Source organism: Lepus europaeus, chromosome 1 (genome assembly GCF_033115175.1).
Source record: "Lepus europaeus isolate LE1 chromosome 1, mLepTim1.pri, whole genome shotgun sequence".
Lineage (NCBI taxonomy): Eukaryota > Metazoa > Chordata > Mammalia > Lagomorpha > Leporidae > Lepus > Lepus europaeus.
This window is the reverse complement of record NC_084827.1, coordinates 117666585-117690484: the sequence shown is the minus strand read 5'-3', so window position 1 is coordinate 117690484 and position 23900 is coordinate 117666585. Positions and strand designations below refer to the sequence as shown.

The 23900-nt window shown below is 41.7% G+C and overlaps 1 protein-coding gene across 2 annotated transcripts in view; it reads left to right on the top strand.

Moving 5' to 3' along the window:
• Positions 1-23900, top strand: part of CHN1 (chimerin 1) — a 234226-nt gene that overhangs the window by 187693 nt on the left and 22633 nt on the right. For both annotated transcript variants that reach the window (XM_062200515.1, XM_062200523.1), the window contains one exon: positions 20124-20208. In XM_062200515.1, the coding sequence (XP_062056499.1) occupies positions 20124-20208 (85 nt within the window). The remainder of the gene's footprint in view (positions 1-20123; positions 20209-23900) is intronic.

Here is a 23900-nt window from a genome sequence, read left to right as displayed (position 1 = left end):
CTGTTATGTAATGAGATCTTTTGAATGAAAGATGATCATAATTATATCTTGTAGGGAGGTTATAATCCTAGGGATAAATGCACGATATTGTTTTAAAACTATTACTCTATAAGGTGTCAATATAAATTAGAGTGAAAATAATTTTAACTGTGCCTTGGATCAACCTCTCATTTTAAGAAGTATCCCAAGAGAGAATAAAACAAAACTTTCTGGTGTTCAGAGTAAAACACAGCCCCATCACCACCATCCTGCACCAACTGTGACCTGTGTGCTGAGGCTTTCCTCATGGGTTAAGACCTAGCCTTTGCCCTCAGGAGTCAGCTTATTGTTTGTACAACTCAGATTGCTTCTCTCTGGAAACTTGTTTCTGCACATTCAAAATTCAGTTCCTGGTCCATGGACATACCTGGTAGCCACTATTTTGTTACTGTAAACTGCCCTGAAGTGCTTTTTTTTCCCCTGAGTCCATACCAAAAATTTATTTTGAAATCCTGTTTCTCTTGCTTCATTGCAGAGGTCATGGTGCGATTGAGAACCTTAGTGTGATTGTGGGGGCTGAAGAAAGCTCTCACTTCTTTCCTAGCTCCCAGGCAGTTAGGTATTATGTAAGAGTGGTGGCATTTTTCATGCTCCACAGAATACAGTGAAATCCTTTTTTATTCCTTCCAAACTCAACTATGAATGTTTCATTTCGTCTATTGCTTTATTTGGAAAGCTCTATAACAAAATCGAGGTTAAAAGTAATAATAGAAGCCTGGCTATTTAGGCTAATTAAATACTTCATGTCATTTTCTTTTAAGAATTAAGGAGAGTAGATGCTTTAAAATATGACTTTTGTTCTCTTTTGAGGTGGTCTTGAAGTGATATTTGGTTTTAGTTTCAGGTACTTGCATTTTGTATTGCAATGAAAGATATAAAATATTATCTTAGTAGATTTAGTGTTGCCAAGACAGTATGCAAGCAATGACTCCTGAAATTTGAATTGATACTATAATTAAAGTAACACTACAGTATGAATCTGTGGTGTTTAGAAAAATTACTGATTTGGGAAAGCAGAACAGGCAGCCCTGCTGTTGGAAAAACTACATGGTGTTCACAAGATGCACGCAAAGCAAGGCCCTGTGCTCTTTAACCTGATTCATGTTTGAGAATAAGTAGGAAATAAACCAACAAATCAAAAGTGTTAATGAGAGCTATAAATTGTATGATTTGTAAGTTCTGTTATACTTCTAAAATTCTCTGAATTATATTGAGAGGCATTAGATTATAATTATTCCATTTTTCATAATCAAAGTTTTATTTAAGTCCATATGGGGACAAATTTTCATTATGTTGATCTGAAAATGAATTAAAATAAATATTTGAAAGAATGTTTTAAAAACTGTTTTAACAGCAGTACATTGGCAAATTCAGGGACTGTGCCTACTGCCTTCCTCATGTTATTCCTACCAGTCATCATAATACTACCTTCCCTCCCTTCTTCATTCCACTTTCCCCCGTAACTAGTAGATCAAGGTAATCTGTAAGTTTGTTTTTTTGAGGCAGAGGGAGAGAGAGCCCAGATGCCTGCAGTGGCCAGGGCTGGGCTGTGCTGTGCTGAAGCTGGGAGTTCAATTTAGGTCTACTGTGTATATGGCAGTAACCCAGTTACTCAGCCCATCAGATGTTCCTCCCAGGGTCTGCATTAACAGGAAGCTGGAATTAGGAGCCAGGAATCAAACCCCAGGTACTCTGATATAAGGCAGGGGCATCTTAACTTCTAGAGTAAACACCCAACCTTGTCTGAACATTTTAAATGCTTAGGAATTTGAATATTGTTTTGAATTCGTAATAATGTAAAAGAAGGTAAATGCAATTTGACAAAATGGAAAGACAACCTGGAACATCTCATGAAGCTTCTGTAATTATGTCACTCTTCATTGCTTCTCCCATATGAACAGGGAGTGTTCAATATAAATATTTTAAAAGAATAACGCTTTTCTCTGAGAATTATATATTTCTGTTATAAACATAGATGTGCGCATGAGCACACACAAACACTGCTCAGTTCTGAATGTAGGCCATTAGCAAGAAAAGACAAAAATAGTAAAGATCAGTGTATAGCATGTCGGACTAGGGCATTCGGACTTGGAGAAGGCTGTTGAAGAATGAAGAGGGACTAGTACATTAGGCAAGATCATTTGTTGGGTCCTTATAAGCAGTTTCTGTTGCTAGCTAGTATATTACTTACTACATACTGCAAAGCCAAAAATGAGACACTACTCGTTTTTTACCTCTGTCTATGCTGTTGGAAATGAGGACCACAAAGATTCATAATGCCTTTCCATCCAAGACTCCACACTGCTCCTAGCATTGTGGCCCTCTCAGCCTCATTGTCTGTCTTCTTACAAACCATAGGAGAGCATACAAAAACTGGCTGGGGGACTGATTGTGACACTTTAAGTGCAATTTTAGATCATTAAGGCTATACATATACAAGGACTTTAAAAGGTTGTGGAAAATCAAACAATAAAAATTAAAAATCTAAACTATTTCTCAACACTTGCTCTATCAAGTTCAAGGCACTTTTGTAAGTGGTGATACCAGCCATTTAGTCTGTGCCCAAAGAGATTTCAGTGCAGTCTTTTCTATATTATTAACTGAAGAAAAATGGATGCCCTTAACAAAGTTCAAAGAAGCAATTCAAAACCATGAGGTGGAGGGCTTGCACAGAATTGCCCTTGTTTGATAGAGGAATAAGCAGGAGCTTGGTCATGGGGAAAGGACTTTCTGGTGAAGCTGGCCTGGGTGTTTTTCTACCAAGCTTTGGGCTTTCTCAAAACACTCTCACAGTAGGCAGATGTTACCATTATTTGGCCCTCCAGAAAGTCAACAAGCAAATACCTTAAGCATCCTAAAGAAAACTGTTGCCATGACCTTTTGCTCTTTACTGGACAACTGCCACATCCTAGTAGCCTTTGTTTTGATTGTTCTTTGTCTTTGGGATTGTACTGGGAAAGCTGTGTTTCATTGTTTGCAGTTCTTGGAAGAAATGCTTCAGGATCTTGATCCCACTTATTTCAAAATTGAAAGCTTTCTTCTTGTATTTAGTTGATCTGGATACAACAGTTTTGGTACCCATCAAGCAGAAAATTTGTTCCATTTTAATTTTTCAATCAATCTATAGTGTTGGCTGGTGTTGTTATGCTACCAGTAAGGTTAAGTTTTTCCTACCTTGATATGGATGGTTTGCTGCTACAGGCTCTATCTTCAATAAAATTTCTTTGGGGTACGGTCTCTGTGAACTTTTTGTAAAACATAAGTATCACGCTTTTTTCTACTCTAGCTTTTACCATCAGTTGTTTGCTTTTACTTCAGTTTTAGCAGAATGATGTTGCCCTGATAGGGGTTCTTTTCAACCTGATGTTTCAGCCTTCTTGGTATGACTCAAGTTTATATATATTTATATATATATATATATTTTTTAACCAAGTTGTCACCATTTTCCATGAACTTTTCCAAGCACCCACATAGATTTACAAATGGTGATTTGGGGGGAAAAAAAATGGTGATTTGGATGGGCAAGGCATTATAATAAAAGAAAATTGTCATCCATGAGGAAGAAAAATTAAACAAAAATAAAAAGTTGTGGTCTGTAAAAGCTGAGCTACATACAGCAATTTAAATTCTCTAGCCTCATAAAATGGCTGTGAAGAATATTGCAACTCTGAGGGGTTTTTAAAAGGTGCATGACAGGCTGGCACCACGGCTCACTAGACTAATCCTCTGTCTGTGGTGCTGGCACTCTGGGTTCTAGTCCCGGTTGGGGCACTAGTTCTGTCCCGGTTGCTCCTCTTCCAGTCCAGCTCTCTGCTGTAGCTCAGGAAGGCAGTGGAGGACGGCCCAGGTGCTTGGGCCCTGCACCCGCGTGGGAGACCAGGAGGAAGTGCCTGGCTCCTGGCTTCGGATCAGCACAACGCCAGCCGTGGCGACCATTTGGGGGGTGAACCAACGGAAGGAAGACCTCTCTCTCTAACTCTGCCTGTCAAAAAAAAAAAAAAAGATGCATGGCAAAAATGTATGTATCGATTTCAATTTTTCTAAATTTATTCAATTTGAAAGAGATCGTCAGTCTACTAGTTCACATTCCCTAAATGCCCACAATAGTCACGACTGGGCAGACTGAAGCCAAGAGCCTGAAATTCAATCCAGGTCTCCCATGTGTGTGGCAGGGACCCAAGCACTTGAGCCATTTGCCACTGTTTCCCAGGGTGAGCTGGGATTTGAATCTAGGCACTCCAGTATGAGATGCAGGCATCCCCAGTGGTGTATTAACCAAACACCTGGCCTTCAAATTTTTTTTAGAACCAGAATAAACTTTTTTCCATGAACTTTTAAAGTACTCTAATTTTTTTGGAGAAAGACCACTGTTTTCCATGGCAGCTGTAAGAGTTTACGTTCCCACAGTATACAAGGATTCCAGTTTCTCCACATCTTTGTCAGTATGCCATGTTTTGCTTTTCAATAATGTCCGTTCTGACAGGTTTAATGTGATAACCCATTGTAGTTTCGATTTGCATGTTCTTGACAATTAGAGATATTGAACATTCTTTTTACATACCTGTTGGCCATTTGTGTTATCTTCTTTGGAGAAATGTTTACTCAACTTTTCTGTTTTTAAATAGGGATATTTGTATTTTTGCTTTTGAGATGTAGGATTTTCTGTTATACTTTAATCGTAACCTCATCACATATAAATTTGCAAATATTTTCTCACATTCTGTAGGTGGTATTCTTACTCTGTTGATTTTCTCCTTTTTAGTTTGGAATAGACCCACATATTGCTTTGTACATTTGTCTTTTTTACTAAGAGACTGTTAGTGGAATTTACTAGCTATGTTTCTTTTATAGAATTACAAGCAAACAAACACTTTAGGAAAACAAACACCACAAAACCTCAGGGCTGCCTTTGAAAACAAGCTGTAGGGCAGTCACTTAACTTTAAGAGAGGCCCTGGTGCTTTCTTATACCCCATCCAGTCCCGATTCTTATTTCCAGAACCTAATTTGAGATCCTCTGGCACACAACTATATCTCATGCAGTAGCAATTATTTCCAGCTTCTGTGTCCATCTCTGACTTGGTATTTTAGAAAATTAGTGTTTCCAAAATTTATCCTAAAGTAGGGAGCTGACCTGGCATGTAATTTCTTACACAATGACCAATCAAGGATGTAAACCCATAGGAGGAACATAAAAATTAAAAAGTTACCTCCTATAGCGAATAGCAATGTATTCTAGAAAACCTCTTAGTGATTGCGTTTTCACTATAAAAAATGGAGTGCCGTAAATGCATGTTGATTAGCTTAATTATCTATTCTACAATGTTTTTGTTTCAAAATATAGTGTTGTACATGATATATTTAATTTTTGTCAATTAAAAAATTTTTAAGTCACCTTCTAAGGGCCATCAGAGGAGGACGAACTTTTCTCTGAAGGGAGGAGAGAACTTCTACTTTGCTTATACTTGTCTAAATACTGACGGAGTCTGTGGCCACAAAAGGCTTCCATAGCCCAGGCAGCTCATGGCAAGAGCCTTGGGTGATCACTGAGGTCATAAGTGAAAGTGTTAATTGTTAAATTAACAACGGAAGTCATTGTGCACTTACTCCCCATATAGGACCTCTGTTCTTAATGAGTTGTACTATCAGAATTAACTGCAAAACTTTTCTCAATACTTTTTATATTGTATGTATGTGTACAAACTGTTGAAATCCTTGCTTAGTATAGAGTTGGTCTTCTGTATACAAAGTTAATTAAAAATGAATCTTGAATGGGATGGGAGAGGGAGTAGGAGAGTGGGCATGGGGAGGAAAAATCCACTATATTCCTAAAGTTGTACCTATGAAAATTGTTTCATTAAATAAAAGCTTTTTTAAAAAAAAAAAAGTCACCTCTTCTAAAGTTCTGTTCTTAGTTTAGTTTGTGTGTCCATACGATAACCTTCAAGCTTTGCTTTGAGGCATGTTGATTGTCTGAAGGCCACTTTTTAACATAGTGCTTTGTATCATACAAGTATAATTCATTCTTCTTTCCTGATTTAACTGAGGATTATGTCTTAGTTCTGCTTTGCCTATTTTGTAATAAGAGACATATATGTAGTGTTTCACATGCCTGCTTTTCAAACCTTATTGAATTCTCAAATTATACTGTCATACTTTCTCTTCTTGTGACCTAGTATGTAAGGACAATCTTAGGAGTGGGGCCTACCTACCATAACTTTAATGAGATAGTCAAGGCACATATCTGAAGAATAGGTACATGTCATGGCACCTAAACCTCAAGTACTGTCTGTATTGTCAAGTTCCCTATACCTCAGTGAATTTAGTGTCATTAATCAGCACTCGGCATTCATTACATAATAATAGTACATAATACAAAAATGTCATTGCCTACCTCAAAGAGCCCAAAAGGCAAAGAGAATAGACACACACACATATGTACCAAAAGACGTGGAATATAGGTTCCAAAATAAGAGAACAGATGCAAAATACTGTTGGTGTTGTTGTTAAATATTTTACCACAGAAGAACTAAGATCTGAGAAATCTTTTAAATTACTTTTCTGTTAAACACCATGTTTTTTCAGGTTTTCTAATCCTTCTTCTGAAGATTCTTCTGCTGGAAAAATAGGAAAGCTATTGTAGCACAGGGGCATCAGCCCAGCCTTATTACATTTCATCATCAGTTGCTTATTTTCTGTTCCGATATTCTTTAAGGAACAAAAATAGGTCCTCCATAGTGTGTATTGTAAGGTATAATCTACACAAAACAGTGAAAAATAAGAATATACTTATTTTTGGTCATGGGAGATAGGAGTTTCTTGTCACATTGGGTGATATATTTGACACTTTGGCTATCCATGGAAATGTCATGGTCATTCTCTCTTAGAACTACCTTTTATTATGCTCCACTTCATTTATGGGACATAACCGTGATCTTTGCTTGTGGGTCTACCTAGTACACATGCCCTTGTCCATAAAGAAAGTCCATCTCTCAGAGACATGCTAGTTTGATTTGATAGTTGCTCTGACAGCTCATCCCCCAACCAGTTGTATGATACTGCTTCAAGTGTTTCTTTTTTTATTTTTAATTAAAATCCACATTGAACCCATGAGTGATACTTACAATATTTCCTGGAACACTTGAGGGACTTTCCATTACAAGTGTCTGAAAGCCAGCCTGTGCTGGCTGAGGCAGAGAGAGTATTATGTCACACAGTAGGAAAGTCCAACATTAACTGAAGGGTATCTCCTTTGACCCACAGGCTTAAAATGCCACCAGAACCCTATCCCCAACTGTCTTCACCTTTAAGCTCCCTGTGGTGACAAGAAAGCTAGCAAAGGCCCCAGTTTTATGTCCTCCCAGTTTCTAGTCAGCCACGAAGAGACTTGTTTGAACAGAGGTTCTAGGCATGGCAGTCATTCGCCCAATTCGATTTTATGTCCAGCAGCTCCCGTCAGGAGAAAGGACTGTGCTGATTGGCTTAGACATTTATTCTATGGAGCTTTAAAAAAAAGGGGGGAGGGGTGCACTGTGGCTAAGTGGGTTAAAGCCCCAGCCTGTAGTGCGGGCATCCCATATGGGTGCCGGTTCGAGTCCTGGATGCTCCACTTCTGATCCAGCTCTCTGCTGTGGCCTGGGAAAGCAGAAGATGGCTCAAGTCCTTGGGCCCCTGCACCCACATGGGAGACCTGGAAGAAGCTCTTGGCTCCTGGCTTCAGATCAGCTCAGCTCTGGCAATTGTGGTCATTTGGGGAGTGAACCAGCAGATAGAAGACCTCTCTCTGTAACTCTTTCAAATGAAAAAACCAGGAATACCCTGTGCAACATTAAATGATAAAAGAAATCACCAATGGCAAGATCTTAATGTACTTCCTACTGACTACTATAATGTTAAACACTTTGCTAGTTGAGATGTACATTTAGAACATGGAACACAACCTGGAGTAGCTCAGCCTGTATAAAAGGCATTGAGAATTGCTTAGTTGCTGTCATTTTGTATGTATAGGAATTGAAGCCTAGAGAAGTCATACTGTTTCAAGGTCAATGAGAGGTCAGTTTTAGAACCAAGAATATAATCTGAATTTCTACTTTTGACCATGGTGAAGGAATTAATTTAGTTTTCCATATGAAACAATTAGCCAACTAGAAACAGTATATAAGACAGTCAAACATTGACCCAGGACCTTGGTGACTGCAAGGTACCAACAAAATGGTACTTAAGCTTGTTCTTGCTAGGGCTAGCACTGCGGTGTAGTGGATAAAGCCGCTGCCTGTGGTGCTGGCATCCCATGTGGGTGCCAGTTGGAGACCGGGTGCTCCACTTCTGATCCAGCTCTCTGGTATAGCCTGGGAAAGCAATGGGAGATGGCCCAAGTGCTTGGGCTGCTGTACCCGCATGGGAGACCTGAAAGAAGATTCAGGCTTTGGATTGGCTCGGCTTCAGCTGTTGCAGCCATTTGGGGAGTAAACCAGTGACCGGAAGATCTCTCTCTCTCTCTCTCTCTGCAACTCTGCCTTTCAAATAAAATAATAAGTATTAAGATTGTTCTTGCTTATAGCCTGGAGGCAGTGTCCAGACCATGACCAATGGATGGGGGAATCCACAGAGTTCAGTGGTCTAGCCACATTGAAGAGCCAGAGATTAGTATGGAGAGACAAGACAAAACACCTCGAAAGTGTGGGACAGCATACATTGAGGGGCAGAGCTGCACACAGTTAGTGCTCTGGAGACCTGTAGTAGTCCAGCTGACTGCTTATCTGCAAATGCTTAAAAAGAAGCTTATCAGGAAATTACCAGAAAGCTATAGGCCAAATTATTGCTGAAATCCATGCAGGGCTTTGAATCATTTTGCCCACCAGTAGCTATAGAAAGATAATATAAGGGATATGGTTTGCTAGTCCTCCTGGGGAACAGGCATTGTGGCACAGGTTCTACCACCTCTGGAGAGGACCACATCCTGTCTCAGTATCCGGGATTGAGCCCTGCCTCTGCTTCTGACCCAGCTTCCTTCCTGCTAATGCATTTAGGAGGCAGCAGATGATGGTCCAAGTGCTTGAGTCCCTGCCACCCACAAAGACCCGGATGGAGTTCTAGACTCCTGACTTCAGTGTGACCCAGTCTGAGCTATTGCACACATTTAGGAAGTGAACCAGCAGATGGAAGAGATATCTGTCTCTATCACCCTACCTTTCAAATAAATATTAACTGAATAAAATTTTTAAAAGTGTCCTCCAGGTGGTGTGACCAAACTCAACAGTAGACTAAAGACCCTGAAGGGAAAAAGTAGAGGCTATTTAAAATAATCCAAATCAGATCTCTACAAATATATATATATTCAGTTTGAGGTGAAGCTGTCAGAGAAGGGCAGGTGCTGTGGTCCAGCCCGTTAAGCCACCACTTAGGATGCCGACCTCCCATATCAGACTACTGGTTTGAATCCCAGCTACTCCACTTCCCATCTAGCTGCCTGCCAATGTTCCTGGAAAGCAGCAAATGATGGTTCAAGTACTTGAGTCTCCAACACCCCCATGGGAGACCAGGATGGAGTTCCTGGCTCCAGTCTTCAGCCTGGCCCAGCCCTGTCTATCATGGCCATTTGGAGAATAAACCAACAGAAGATCTCTGTGTCCCTCTTCCTTACAAATAAACAAAAGTCTTTAAAGAAAAAAAAAATAGGCGTCAATAACTGGTGTTTGAAATCGGAAACAGAAGCCGTTTAACAAAAAAAAACAATTTTAAAAGTGAGCTATCGGGGCCGCTGCCTGAAGTGCCAGCATCCCATATGGGTGCTGGTTCGAATCCTGGTGCTCCACTCCCGATCCAGCTCTCTGCTATGGCCTGAGAGAGCAATAGATGATGGCCCATGTCCTTGGGTCCCTGCAGCCACGTGGGAGACCCGGAATATGCTCCTTGTTCCTGACTTCAGATAGTCACAGCTCCAGCCATTGCAGCCATTTGGGGAGTGAACCAGCAGATGGAAGATCGATCGATCAGTCTCTCCCTCTGCCTCTCTGCAACTCTGCCTTTCAAATAAATAAGTAAATCTTAAAAAAAAAAAAAGCCATCAAAAATTAAGAAATTTGCTTCTGATTTGCTAAAATTTGCTTAAAAAAACCCCTAACCTTTGAAATTATAGGTTTTATAATACTTCAAAGAACCCTATTTTGAAATAAATGTTTTTTGGTTACTGATTATTATTTTTGTGTTATTTATTCTATAATCTATACCTGATATGCTTAAAAAAAAAATTGCTTTTTCCATGTTCTGATTCCAGGTTTCAAATGGATGCTTCCACATAAAGAGCCACTCTTCCAGCTTAGAACAGAACATTGAACCCAAATGTGTGTGTGCTCTAGCATTAATATGGTTATGTATGGTCCTAAGCACATTCACTTTTTGGACTGCATTGATTCAGCTATAATTCTAGAGATATTTTTCCCTCACAACTGTAGTCATGGGGTAGGGAAGGCTGAGTAGATTATGAATGGATTAATAAAATGTTTAAACTTTCAATAAGCAGCCCTGTATTGAATTATGGTATGTATACTATTATGAATAGAAAATAATTTATCATTTTCATATTTTTATACATCAGTACCTTTTTAATAATCCTCATGTGAGAGAAGAACTAAATTACAGTAAGACTAGTGTTGTTACAGTCTGACCATATTGTATTAGCTGTTTCTTGTAGCCACTTCCCATGTTTAAAAGGACATTTGTGGTCTGGCCAGTCAATGTCAAATAGGCTTTTGGGGTGCTCCTCTTGTTTTTGAAGTTTTCTCCCTCTTGAAACATTAGGGTGCCAGTTTTCTGTCATTGTCATCCACTTCAAAATGATGCTTCAGACCATATAAAGTCCTTGGAGGTTACAGTGTGTCTCACACAGACTGCCAGCTCTCCCTGTCCAACATCAGCGTAGTACAGCCGGGCGCCTTCACCAGCTCTTTGCCTCCCTCACCTCTGCTGCTGCCCGATGGCTGTGCCTTCCTGCTATCCTAACTACTCACCTGCTGTGACCATTGCTGAGAGCTGTGTTAGCGAGCGCCTGGTGCATTCCTTCCGCCTTTCCTACATATCCATTCCATCAGGACACCAGGACTAGACACAGCCAGTGTAATGTCCATGCCAGTAGCTTAACTGTACCCAAACCTCACTGTTATTGACTTTTCCTCAGTAGTTTTAAGGCAGTTAGCAGTTTTGACTAGATTTAAAAACAAGACGGTATTGCCTTTTTTTTTATTTGACAGGTAGAGTTATAGACAGAGATAGACAGAAAGGTCTTCCTTCCATTGGTTCACTCCCCAAATGGCCACCACAGCTGGCGCTGCGCCAATCCGAAGCCAGGAGCCAGGTGCCTCCTCCTGGTCACCCATGCGGGTGCAGGGGCCCAAGCACGTGGGCCATCCTCCACTGCCCTCCTCCCAGGCCACAGCAGAGAGCTGGACTGGAAGAGGAGCAGCCGGGACTAGAACCTGGCGCCCATATGAGATGCCGGTGCCACAAGCAGAAGATTAACCAAGTGAGCCACAGCGCTGGCCCAAGAAGGTAGTGCCTTAACACAAGAGCTACCCCTATTTTAAGTTGCCCTCCCTGCCTTTTGAACTCCTCTGTGGTTTAATGTAATTACTGCTAATGATCCACAGCCAATGCTGTGCATTCCCTTTTCATGCTATAATACCTTGAATCAAAATACTGAAGGGGCCAGAGCTGTGGTGCAGAGTGTGAAGCCAGGGCTTGTGACACCGTATACCATAGAGGAGTACCAGTTGGAGCCCCAGCTTCTCTGATTCGGATCCAGCTTCCTACTAATGTGCCTGGGAAGACAGCAGAGGATAGCCCAAGGCCTTGAGCCTATCCCACCCATGTGGGGAGACCATGATGGAGTTCCTGGCTTTGGCCTGCCCCAGTCCAAGCTGTTGTGACCATTTGGGGAGTAAAACAATGGATGGAAGATAACTCTGTGTGTGTGTGTGTGTGTGTCTTTCAAATAAATCAATCTTTTAAAAAATACTTTTACCTGAAATGGTAAAACTATGGCTAAAATTCTATGTCATATGAACCAGAGTGCTTAAAACTGTCTTGGTAAGACTAACATTGGCCACTTAAAAGAGTACATTCTGGTTGCCCTAAAGATAAAACAGCATGTGGGGAGCTGGGATGGGGGGTGTTCTTGCCCAGCTGTCTGCCTACCTACATTGCTTTTGTTTTGATTGTGATCATCTGTTCCCTCTCCATCACCCAATACCATGCTGGAAAGCTGACTCAGAGCCTCTCAAATGAAAAATTGCCACTGAAATGTCACTGTCACCTTCCCAAGCAAAATTGCATTTCCTCTAATGTTCTTATTGTCTCCAACATGGCTTCCATTTGAAGCAGGCTTTGCAGGCCTGCTCCTTAGCTGTAGGCATGCAAGCTTATTTCTAAATGTTGTATGTTTTGGCTTGGAGGGATAATGAAGATAATGCTGAATTTTTCTTTATCTTCCATAGCCTGTATTTCTTTTTAGTTGCTTGTTATTGGCATTCAGGCTAGAGATGTGAATGCTTAAAACATGATGAGAAGTGGGGGTGTTAATTTTTTTTAAAGATTTTATTTTGAGAATTATAGACAGTGAGAGGGAGAGACAGAGAGAGGTCTTCCTTCCATTAGTTCATTCCCCAAATGGCCACAACAGCCAGAGCCGCGCCGATCCAAAGCCAGGAGCCAGGCATTTTCTCCCAGTCTCCCACTTGGGTGCAGGGGCCCAAGGACTTGGGCCATCTTCTACTGCCTTCACAGGCCACAGCAGAGAGCTGACTGGAAGTGGAGCAGCTGGGACTCGAACTGGTGCCGCAGATGGAAGATTAACCTGCTGCGCCATGGCGCCAGCCCCAAGGGGGTGTTAATTTTCTTATGTAAGCCAGGATTTTAATCATGTAACATCAGGCCCAAACTGCCTTCAGTTTTTACCTAGGTCAGTGCCAGGAGATACTTGACACACAGCCTGTGCCACATGGGCCCCTCAGTAGCCCAGTGGCCTCCAAACCAACTTTTTCATACTACTTTTAACCAGTACCTTCACTGACAAGATTCTTGGGGTCCATCAAATAATCCAGTCTTTCATCTCTTTCAACAAAGTGATTAACTTTGAAAGAATTGTTCACATGTGAAAAGCAGCACCAAATGCCATGGTAATAAAGTTGTCTTTTTCCAGTTGCCAAAGAGGCCTTTAAAATTTGTTGACTATGCCCCTTGTTCATTAAGGCGCAATTCATGCCATGTACTCTGTCACTTTGTCAAGACAGGCCAAAAGCTTGGGAGGTGGCATAGAACAAATGTCTGTGGCCCTCCTATGAGGTTGCTTTTCTTGGAACATCCTTGACTTTACTAATAATGTTCTAGGCTAAAAACCGATGGCTCCTTTGAATGGTCTTACCACAACACACTCCCCAAAAGAATCCCTTTTTGTAAACTGATCAAATGGTGTGTTTAAATAGCTTTCAGGGAAAAATGGTGCTTCTTATAAAGGAATTGGTCACTCTCCTATTTTACAAACCTAGTGCCTGTCTTTAAGGTCATGCAGTGAATATGAACAGCAGAAGGCCGCTTCAGCTTATAAGAAGCAGTAACTAACAACAGAATGAATGTAATAAAGATGCTCCTAGCATCTCATTTATCACAAGCCCACTGCCCACCAGCCTCAATGATGAGAAACACAAATTAGAAGACAGAGTTGTTTCATTTTCAAAAAAGGCCTTCAAGAGTTACACAGAAGAGAGACACATTTTCTTGCCATATATTTGGTGCTGGCAAAAATCTGTCATCCCATTTCATAGTTCACGACAAAGAATCAGTGATCGGGGCAGGCACTTGACCTAATGGTTAAGGCACCCACCTTCCATATCGGAGTGCCTGCATTTGACACCTGGCTCTGGCCCCAGATTCCAGCTTCCTGCCAGTGCAGACCATGGGAGACAGCAGTGATGGCTCGAGCAATGGACTTCTGGCACCCACATGGGAGACTCAGCCTCCTGGCCCAACCCAGTCCTGACCATTGTGGCTTCTGGGGAGTCGACTAGCACCTGGGACTCACCCTCTCTGCCTCTTAAGTTAATTTCTTTAATTAGCGATTAGAAAATGGAGAAACGAGTGAGGAAGGAAGAGAAAGAAGTGACAGAATAAGAGGAAAACAAAACACAAACTTAACACATAAAAATTCAGGGTTAGAATAAAAATCACATTTTTTAAAATGACACTTGAAAGTTTCACATGATGAATGTGTTAGCTGTGTTTGTTGTAAATGACACCAGTAGTTTTGTTTCCCTGAATGCTGGCCAATTGAAGATTTTTAGTGTCTACTGTGTATTTCAGGACACTATTGCATTTCAGGCAAAAGCAACTCTCAGATGTAGGCCCAAGCCCCTGTACCTCTGGTGAACCCTTCCAAACCCACTTGCCCTCATACCCTACCTACTTTTTTCTTAGCGTCCATAAGCAGAAAGACTCCCCAAGCTGCAACTTTTGATCTTTCAGTTATGTTATTTTGAATGCCCATTTCTTTCATTAAATGTTTCTAACTGAATCATTTTTAAGATTGATAATTCAAAAATAACCATATCTGACAACAAAAATTTCAGCGGACATCAGCGCCCATAGAGTTTTTGCAGGAAATTCCTAACCACCTTTATGCCTTTGACTTCTGTGAGATCAACATTTAGGTTCCACATATGCATGAGATCGCACAGTACTTGTCTTTCTTTGCGTGGCTGATTACTCACACATCTACAGCCTGATCATTGACAGCGGTGCTAAGAACACTCATTGGAGGAAGGACAGTTTTCAGTAAGTGGTGCTGGAAAAATCAGATAGCCACATAGAGTGAAACTAGACCCTTCTCTCTCACCATGTACAAAAGTCAACTCAAAATGTTACTTAAATGTAAGACCTGAAACTTTGAAACTAGAAGAAAACATAAGGGAAATGCTTCAGGACATTGAAATGGGCAACGATTTTTGGGATCAGACCCCAAAAACACAGGAAACAAAAGTAAACGTAGACAATTGTGATTTCATCAAATTAAGAGCTTCTGTACAGTAAAGAAAACGAGCAACAGAATGAAAAGATAACCTACTGAGAGAAAATATTTGTAAGCAGTGCATCTGACAAGGGATTAATAACCAGAATATAAACAAAACTCAGCTAAATAGCAACAAACAAAAATCCAGTTAAAAAGTAGACAGTGGATCTAAGCAGACTTTTCTCAAAGGAAGACATAAAAGTGACCAACAGGTGCATAAAAATGCTCAGTGTCACTATCAACAGGGAAATGCAAATCAAAACCACAAGGACATATCACCTCAGTCCAGTTAATTAGCTGTTAGCAAAAAGGCAAAAGAGGCCGGCGCTCACTAGGCTAATCCTCCGCCTGCGGTGCTGGCACACCGGGTTCTAGTCCCGGTCAGGGCGCCGGATTCTGTCCCAGTTGCCCCTCTTCCAGGCCAGCTCTCTGCTATGGCCCAGGAGTGCAGTGGAGGATGGCCCAAGTGCTTGGGCCCTGCACCCCATGGGAGACCAGGAGAAGCACCTGGCTTAGGATCAGCACAGTGCGCCAGCCGCAGCGGCCATTGGAGGGTGAACCAACAATAAAGGAAGACCTTTCTCTCTCACTCTCACTGTCCACTCTGCCTGGGGAAAAAAAAAAAAAAGGCAAAAGAGAAGTACTTGGCAAGGCTGTGGAGAAAAGGGAACTCTTGTACACTATTGGTGGGAATGTTAGCTCGGCCATTTTGAGAACCAATATGGCGGTTCCTCACAGAACTAAACACACAGCTATCTTGTGACCCAGCAACCCCACTACTGGGTGTCTATCCAAGGGAAATGAAATCAGCATGTCAGAGACCCATCTGCACTTCCATGTTTATTGCAGCATTATTCACAATAGCCAGGAAATGGAAACAACCACAGGGTCTGTCTAGTTAGGAATAGATGAGGAAACTGTGGGACGTATAAACAGAATACTACTCAGCCATAAGGGGGAGGAAATCTTTTCTACAATGGCTGGAATTGGAGGTCATCATGTTAAGTGAACTCCCTTAGCTTTCCCACCCCAAGACGCTGACCTGAAGTGGAAAACGCAGCGATTCTTTCGGATGTCCCACCATTCCTGCACAGCCATCCTCTCTGCCCCGACTCCAGGGGAGTAAAAGTGCAAGTCTTTCAGAACCAGTCACTGTGCCCTGGGTCCCATCTCCATTCGACCCCTCAGAAGTCAAGTTCCATTGGTGGCCCCATTTTTCCCTGATTTTTCAACCAGCTCTCCCCAGCTCACCTTCAAACCAGTGCCTCTGCTTTTATACTTTTAAGGGCACCCCCCCCCAGTCACCAGGCCCCGAGGAACCCCAACATCCCTGGCTTCTTCCCCTAAGATTCAGTTAGGTACTGAGCCCTGTTGATTGTGGGTCCTAAGTAACTATAGTCTCTTTCATCACCACCACCCAAGTTCAGATCCACATTTCCCTCCTTCCTGGATGGCTCCAGCCTTGCCCCTTGAACTGGGTCACTCTCCCTAAAACTCTGGAGTAGCCCTGTATTGCTCACGGGCAAGGTATCAATCAGTAGGCATGGAACAGGCCCTGGCTGCCTCGCTCGTCTCCTGCCATACAGTCGTTTCTTCCCCTGGTGATACAGAACTTTCCTGCAGTTCTGCAAGTACCACACCATTCCTCCCATGCCTTGTGCCTTTGATTTTCCTAAACGCACCCTGCACCAGTGTGCACCTGCACACACACACACTCCCTTTCTCTCTCCCTCTCTGCCTCACAGGCCTGATCCGCTGAGCTGGCGAAAACCTCCTCAGCACATTGGTTCCATCTTAGGCCTGAGCAGTGCCCTGTCCCCACCTCCACTTCCCTCGCCTTTGCACATTTTCATCAGAGCATTTTTCTTGCTGTGCTTGTAGGAGAAACTGCATGAATTTTTTGAATCATATCTTTGTATCATCACTAATAAATGGGAATAAAAATGATTGAGTGAATAAAGTCACAATGTTTTGATGCCCTCTAGGAGAATAAGAAAGACAAAAGGCTACAGTAAGCAACTTTTTACAAATACAGCACAGTATCATGAAGCCAAAGCTCATAGAACCGAGGGAACTTAAGTATGATTTTTAGATGCAAAAATTCTAAAAGGAATCCAGGTAAACCTTGTTTCAAATATGGAATTTTAATAAGCTTCTAGTGCTGCAAAGCCTTTTTCTAGAAGTTTCCAGCAGAGCTACATAGTACACTACCTTCTAAATGATTTTTAAGATTTATTTAAAAGAGTTACAGAGAGGTGGAGAGAAGGAGGGAGGGAGTCAGTCTTCCCTCTGCTGGTTCACTCCCCAAATGGCTGCAACGGCCAGAGCTGGGCCTATCCAAAGCCAAGAGCTTCTTTGGGTCTCCCACGTTGGTGCAGGGGCTCAAGGACTTGGGCCATCCTCCACCACTTTCCCAGGCCATAGCAGAGAGCTGGATTAGAAGTGGAGCAGCTGGGACTAGAACAGGTGCCCATATGGGATGCTGGCACTACAGGCTGCATGCCGGGGCTTTAACCTTTCACCACAGTGCCAGCCCCCTAAATGATTTTTAAGATTCATTTATTTGAAAGGCAGAGTTAAAGAGAGAGGATGAGACAGAGATCTTCCAGCCACCGTTTTACTGCCCAGATGGCTGCAACAGCCAGAACTGGGCCAGGCCAAAGCCAGGAGGAGCTTCATGCTGGTCTCCAACATGGGCAGCAGTGGTCCAAGCACTTGGGCCATCTTTCACTGCTTTCCCAGGTGCATCAGCAGGGAACTGGATCAGAAGTGGAGCAGCTTGGGACTCAAATCAGTACTCACATGGGATGCTGGCATCACAGGCACCACATGCTAGCCCCTCTAGGGGCTGGTATTATGCACTGCAATACCAGTGAGTAATAAGCTCCTAGCCTGGGAAAATAGAAGATGGCCAGAGTACTTGGGCTCCTGCCACCCATGTGGGAGACCTAGGTGGAATTTCAGGCCCTGACTTTCACCTGGCCCCACCATGGCCATTAGGGAAGTGAACCAGTGGATGGAAGATCTCTGTCTGGGTCTGACTCATTCTAACTCTGCCTCTCAAAAATAATCTTTAACAATAAACAATAAAAATAAAGCATCTCAGGCTGGCTTAGGATGCATTTAACTTTAAAAAGTTGCCCATGTAATTTCCTAACAGTTTTCTGAGATCCATGTATCTTTTAATTGTAACGTGGGACTTGCTCTGACAGTTAAAACCCTTTCTTCAGCATCTGTTGTATTAGTAAACGCCTTCGTCACTGTGGCTCTCAGGAAGGCGAGAGAGAGCATTAGTTCTCTTCTGACATCTAGACGTCAATACTTTGTCAAAAATCTTTGAGTTATAAACAAAACACCATCCACTCTGGTTTTGCTCTCCTAATGCAACTTTCAGACATTCTATCATAAGATAATTGGCCATGCTATTTCACTAGTTCCCATCAAAGTGAGATTGTTTTATCCATATTTTTAAAAAAGATGTATTTGATAGGCAGAGTTAGGAAGAGGGAGAAACAGAGAAAAACATCTTCCATCGATTGGTTTATTCCCCAAATGGCTGTCTGAGGAACACTGACGAACACAGGGACATTACAGAGTATCTGACTCGATCCTGGGCTCTGCCTGAGCAGCTCCAGGAAATGCTTTCAGTGTACAGGCTCTGAACATCACTAACGATCCAGAAGTAGCTCTGTCTGCATTCCTGACCTTTTTCCTTGAAGGACCTAGATGGGATTATGGCTTCCTTTTCAAAAATGAATGTGAAGTTTACTCAGGCTCACTTGGCAGCAACAAGCCCTACAGTGGATACCTACTGGGAATGAGCTCCGGGTCATCCACTCTAAAACTATTCCAGAATATCTTTAATTGGATATTTTGGCCAATAGTATTTTTAATTCTGATATACCATGTATTTCAGTGACTCTAATGTGTACATTTTACCTTTTAATATCTCTGAAACTGGATTTTATCTTGGAATCAATGGCTTGTCTAAGTTGACATGATTGTTCAGAATGGAATAAGTAATGGTATGCCTTAAGTTTGGAGCATGTGTATCTTAAAATCATTTTTCTTTCAAAAGTTTAGTCAATACATTAATATAAAGATTGTAAAAATGACAATCTTAACTGAATTTCATTATTTGCATAGCAATTTTGGCAGATTTTTATGTTGGAATTAAATACTTTGTGATTTTTATTGTTTTCTGTAGGAGGAAATCATGTGTGTGAAATTATCTTAAGTGGATCTAACTTGTTACAGATTAATTCCTTTTACCTCTCCCTTTTATTTCTCTAGTGCATTTTCATACAGATATATTCAAAGTTGTTCTGTTCTTTAATATTTGAGGTTTGGATTCATTTGCTTCTCTTGTCCCAAATTTTTTTAATCCAAGTTAATCTAGAATGCCTTCTTTAAAAAAAAAAAATTTATGTGAAGGGGAGAATGACAGACAAAGAGATCTTCTTTTCATGGGTTCATTCCCTAAATGCCTACAACAGCCAGGGCTGGGCCATGAAGCCAGGAACTCCATCCATGTCCCCATGGGTGGTGGATACCCAAGTACTTTCTCAAGGACATTAGCAGGGAGTGGGATCAGAAGCAGAGTAGCCAATACTCAAACTGGGGTTCTGATATGAGATATCAACATTGCAGGCAGCAGCTTCACTTGCTGCCCCAAAACTCTGGCTTCAGTATCTTCTCATTTTTATACTTAAAGACCTATAGGTATCTTGGGGCCAGTGTTATGGCCCAGTGGGTTAAGTTGCCACTTACAATGCCAGCATCCCACATCAGAGTGCTAGTTCAGGTCCAGTTCAGCTTCCTGATAATGCTGCTGGGAAAAAGAGCAAATCAGACCCTGAAAAAACTTTAACTGCTTGTCAGTTTCACTCTACTGGAGTTGATCTAAATGTAGCCATATTTCATTTTCATTACTAACTGGCATGTACAAGTGTACTAGAGCTTTGAGATGAAATGTCTTCATCCATTGGTTTCCCCTCTTCCTCACCTTGCCACCATTCTTTTTTTAGGTCCATACGTTCCGAGGGCCACACTGGTGTGAATACTGTGCCAATTTCATGTGGGGTCTCATTGCTCAGGGAGTGAAATGTGCAGGTAAGAGCACTTTCTGCATCTGTTAATGGAGTCTGTTGTGCAGTTAGGAGCAGGGTACACAGAGATTGGTTACTATGCACATATAACAGGCAGCTGCTTTGGAATATGTTACCTGCCTATAACCTTCTTGCATTTGATGGGCAGCAAACTAGGGAACTGGTCTTTAGTCTACTAAAGAGAGAAGTCAGCCTTTTTCAAAAAGTCTGATAAAAAGATATGAAAGTTAAGCAATTATATTCAATAGTTGCCTTTAATGTTGCAGTAACTAAATTTATAAGAATTTTTTTTTTTTTTTTTACAAAAGCAGTTTATAGGGCCCTTGATTGTTGCCTAGGAAACTGAATTTTAAAGACAACTTGTCAAACTGAATTGTTCTCACTAAATTTTTGTGGAATGAAATTGAAGCTTTAAAAATTCTGTGAGTTTATCTTCAAACATGGTTACCAAATTCCAAAAAAACACCTACTCACTAATATTTTCTTTGTGACATTTTGAAATCTTGACTATCAAATCCTTTCTGTAAAATGTAATCATGGTATTTTAGGCTTAAATTCAGAAATGTTAAGACTACACATAAGGAAATACCCAACTCAAGGACTTACTAAAATACTTTGTGAAATAAAGTAATTATTCACGTTATTTGAAATTTGTTTCTGCATTGAATACTGGCCACTTGCCAAGTGCTATAAATTCTGTCATAGCCTTAAAAATAATCATCTGAATTCTAAATGTATAGTTCATAAGTGTCTTTCTTGCTATTTAATTCATAAAGTGAAAAAAGTCATCTTCCCTGCCTTTAGCATGGAACCTTAGACTAAAAAAAGTACACTAAGTATTTCAAAATGGTACCTGTGTTAACTGTCAGATTTATCACTGATAGACCCTCATTTCTCTTGTGGCATGATTTTTAAGTGGAATATTTGTTGTCTATCATGTGTAGCACTCTCTCTAGTCTGATTTGTCTTGTTTCTAATTTGCATTTTCTTGGAAGCTGCAATATGCATTACTTCTGAATGTTCCCAGTGTCTGCTCTCAGTTATTCCCTCAGCATCACTCAAGTGCGGTACGGTGCCAGGCGTGTGTCGCCAGCCAGGCCCTGCCACAGGGAGGAGTGGGGTGAGAACTCCACAAGCAGAGACTTGGAACTGTGCAGAGTCGTCATCTAGGAGAGTCTCAGCTCAGAGTCCAATCCAGCAGAACCTCCCTGAACTAGGAACCCCTGGCTTTGCAAAGGCAAATAGAGAACCGTTTACAAGGCACAGATCACCTGCTCTTGGCATGAGGGTCTCGAATCAACTGGTTTTGCCTGAGAAAGCCTGGGCCAGCTTCTTCCTCATTTTAGGACTGTCACGAACATAAGCTTTTCTTTTGCAAGAGTAGTGATGTGTATCATTTATGTTTTTGAAGAGTGAAGGCCATCTTAGTAAGAATTCTGAATCAGCTATTAGCAGAGAATACTTGAGAATAATCTTTGGTAATATGTGGCAATCCCAAATCACGTTTGAAGGAAATGTTTTGGGACATTTATTACGGTAATAGTGTCAGGGGGAAAAAAAGGAGAAAGGAAGTGATTCAGCCCCATCCTCACAGCTGCCCACATTAATAGCCTCTACCTCTTACTGAGAGTGAAGGTTGGGAATTGAAAGAAAAGCCTTGAGGAGATTTTCTTTGTGCATTTTAGCTTGTCCTTAAAAGCATTATGTTCTATGCGATTTGAACCAGATTAATGTATAATAAAAGCACAAGTTCAAATTAGTTCTATTTTCTATGACAACTAATTAAATTTGGGTTGACAGGACAATGAGATTCTTAGGTGTAAAGGGACTCAGGCTCATGTGGCTTTTGAGCCATCTACTTTATCTAAAGCAGAATGGACAGAATTAAGAATTTAAGGAAAGTACCTGTTCACTGTGGAGGGCTGAGTAGTATCCCAAAGATACCCACTTCCCAGTCCCTGGAACCTGTGGGCGTACTGCCTTTCACGATGCAAAGAACTTGGCAGGTATGATTAAATCAAGGATATTGAAATGAAGGAGGTGACCCTCGATGTTGGGGTGGACCATACGGTCACACACACAAGGGAACTTGGAGGAGGAAGCCAGGAGGATAAAGGTCACAGAATGAGGAGGGAAGGACAGACAGAAGCAGGGGTCTGAGAGAAGATGCCATGCTGCTGGCTTTGAAGGTGGAGGAAGAGGCCACAAGCCAGGGACTGCAGGAAGCCATTAGAAGCTGGAACAGGCGAGCGGGTAAACATTCTCCCCCTACCCCTGACTTTCACTTCCTGCCCCCGGAACTGCAGGAGCATACATGCATGTTGTGTACAGCACTGAGGTGGTCATTCCTTACAGCAGCAGTGGGAAACTGACTCACTAGCCACTGACATTGAAAATTTTCCAAAGAAAAATGGCCGGATGACAAGAGCCTTGGGTGATTACTAACGTCATAAATAAGAGTGTCAGTTGTTAAATCGACAATGGAAGTCACTGTGCACATGCTCCCCAGTAGGATCTCCATCCTTAATGTGTTTTACTATGAGAGTTAACGATAACACTACTAGTCGAACAGTACTCTTCATCTTGTGCGGTTGTGTGGGGGCAGTCTGTTGAAATCTTTGCTTAGTATATACTAAGTTGATCTTCTGTATATAAAGATAATTGAAAATGAAACCTGATGAAGAGTGGGATGGGAGAGGGAGTGGGAGATGGGAGGGCTGCGGGAGGGAGGGAGGTTGAGGGGGAAGCCACAACAATGCAAAAGTTACACTTTGTAAATTCTCATTTATTAAATCACAAAAAAAAAAAAAAAAGAAAAATGGCAGGCTCACTGCCTATCAGAAACAGATGGATTTACCTCATTTAGATCTCTAACATGGTTTGCTTAGCTCTGGCTTCTTTTTTGAAAAATTCACCAAGGCAGAAGAGAGCATCTCAGGAATTTTTTTAAGCAGTATTTGCTAAAAGCAGCAATTTTTATCCCACCCCTCAGCCCCCCCTCCTTTTAAAAAACATCTGTGAAAGTATTACATGGGCTCCCAACCACCAAGTTGGCAGAGTTGCTGTAGGACTCAGACTTGATATAACAACAGATAAGCTGTCCGCTCGGGCGTGCACAGCACAGACAACACGGACAGCTGAGAGGGTGGCAGGGACAGCCAGGAGAATGCAGGGCTTTCTCAAAGCTCGGCAAGAACAGGTGACAGAGGAGACAGTGAACAGTCTTGTCTATCGTGGTCTCCCCCCTTTCTCAAGCCCCTTTAAAGAGAGTGAAATAATGTTGCAACGGAGCAACTGCAGCCCGGGAGGGGTGCTCCCTTGCTAAAGCATTTATGACCCAAGTAGGCGGCCTGTACCAGTGACGTTCAAAGAATGGCTGTTGTCCAGAGAGATGAGCTTCCCCAAACTTTTTCCTCTCTCTCTGAAATGTAAGCTTATAGGCTAAAGTAATATATTATCATGTCATCATTGAGGTTGTCAAACATCCTTCTTCAAAGAAGCATCATCATTCCATCAGCATTCCTGAATTACTTTCACTTTAGCTTTGTCGGAATATTCTAGGAAATTAAGGATAGTTACTGTTTTAAGTCAGACACTTCAACTTTTTTATTGGTTGTAAAGGTGCCTTCCTGTTTTCAGTGTTTCCTATCATTGCTGTCCCCAGTCAGAATGGCAGATATTAGTTCCCAAAATAGG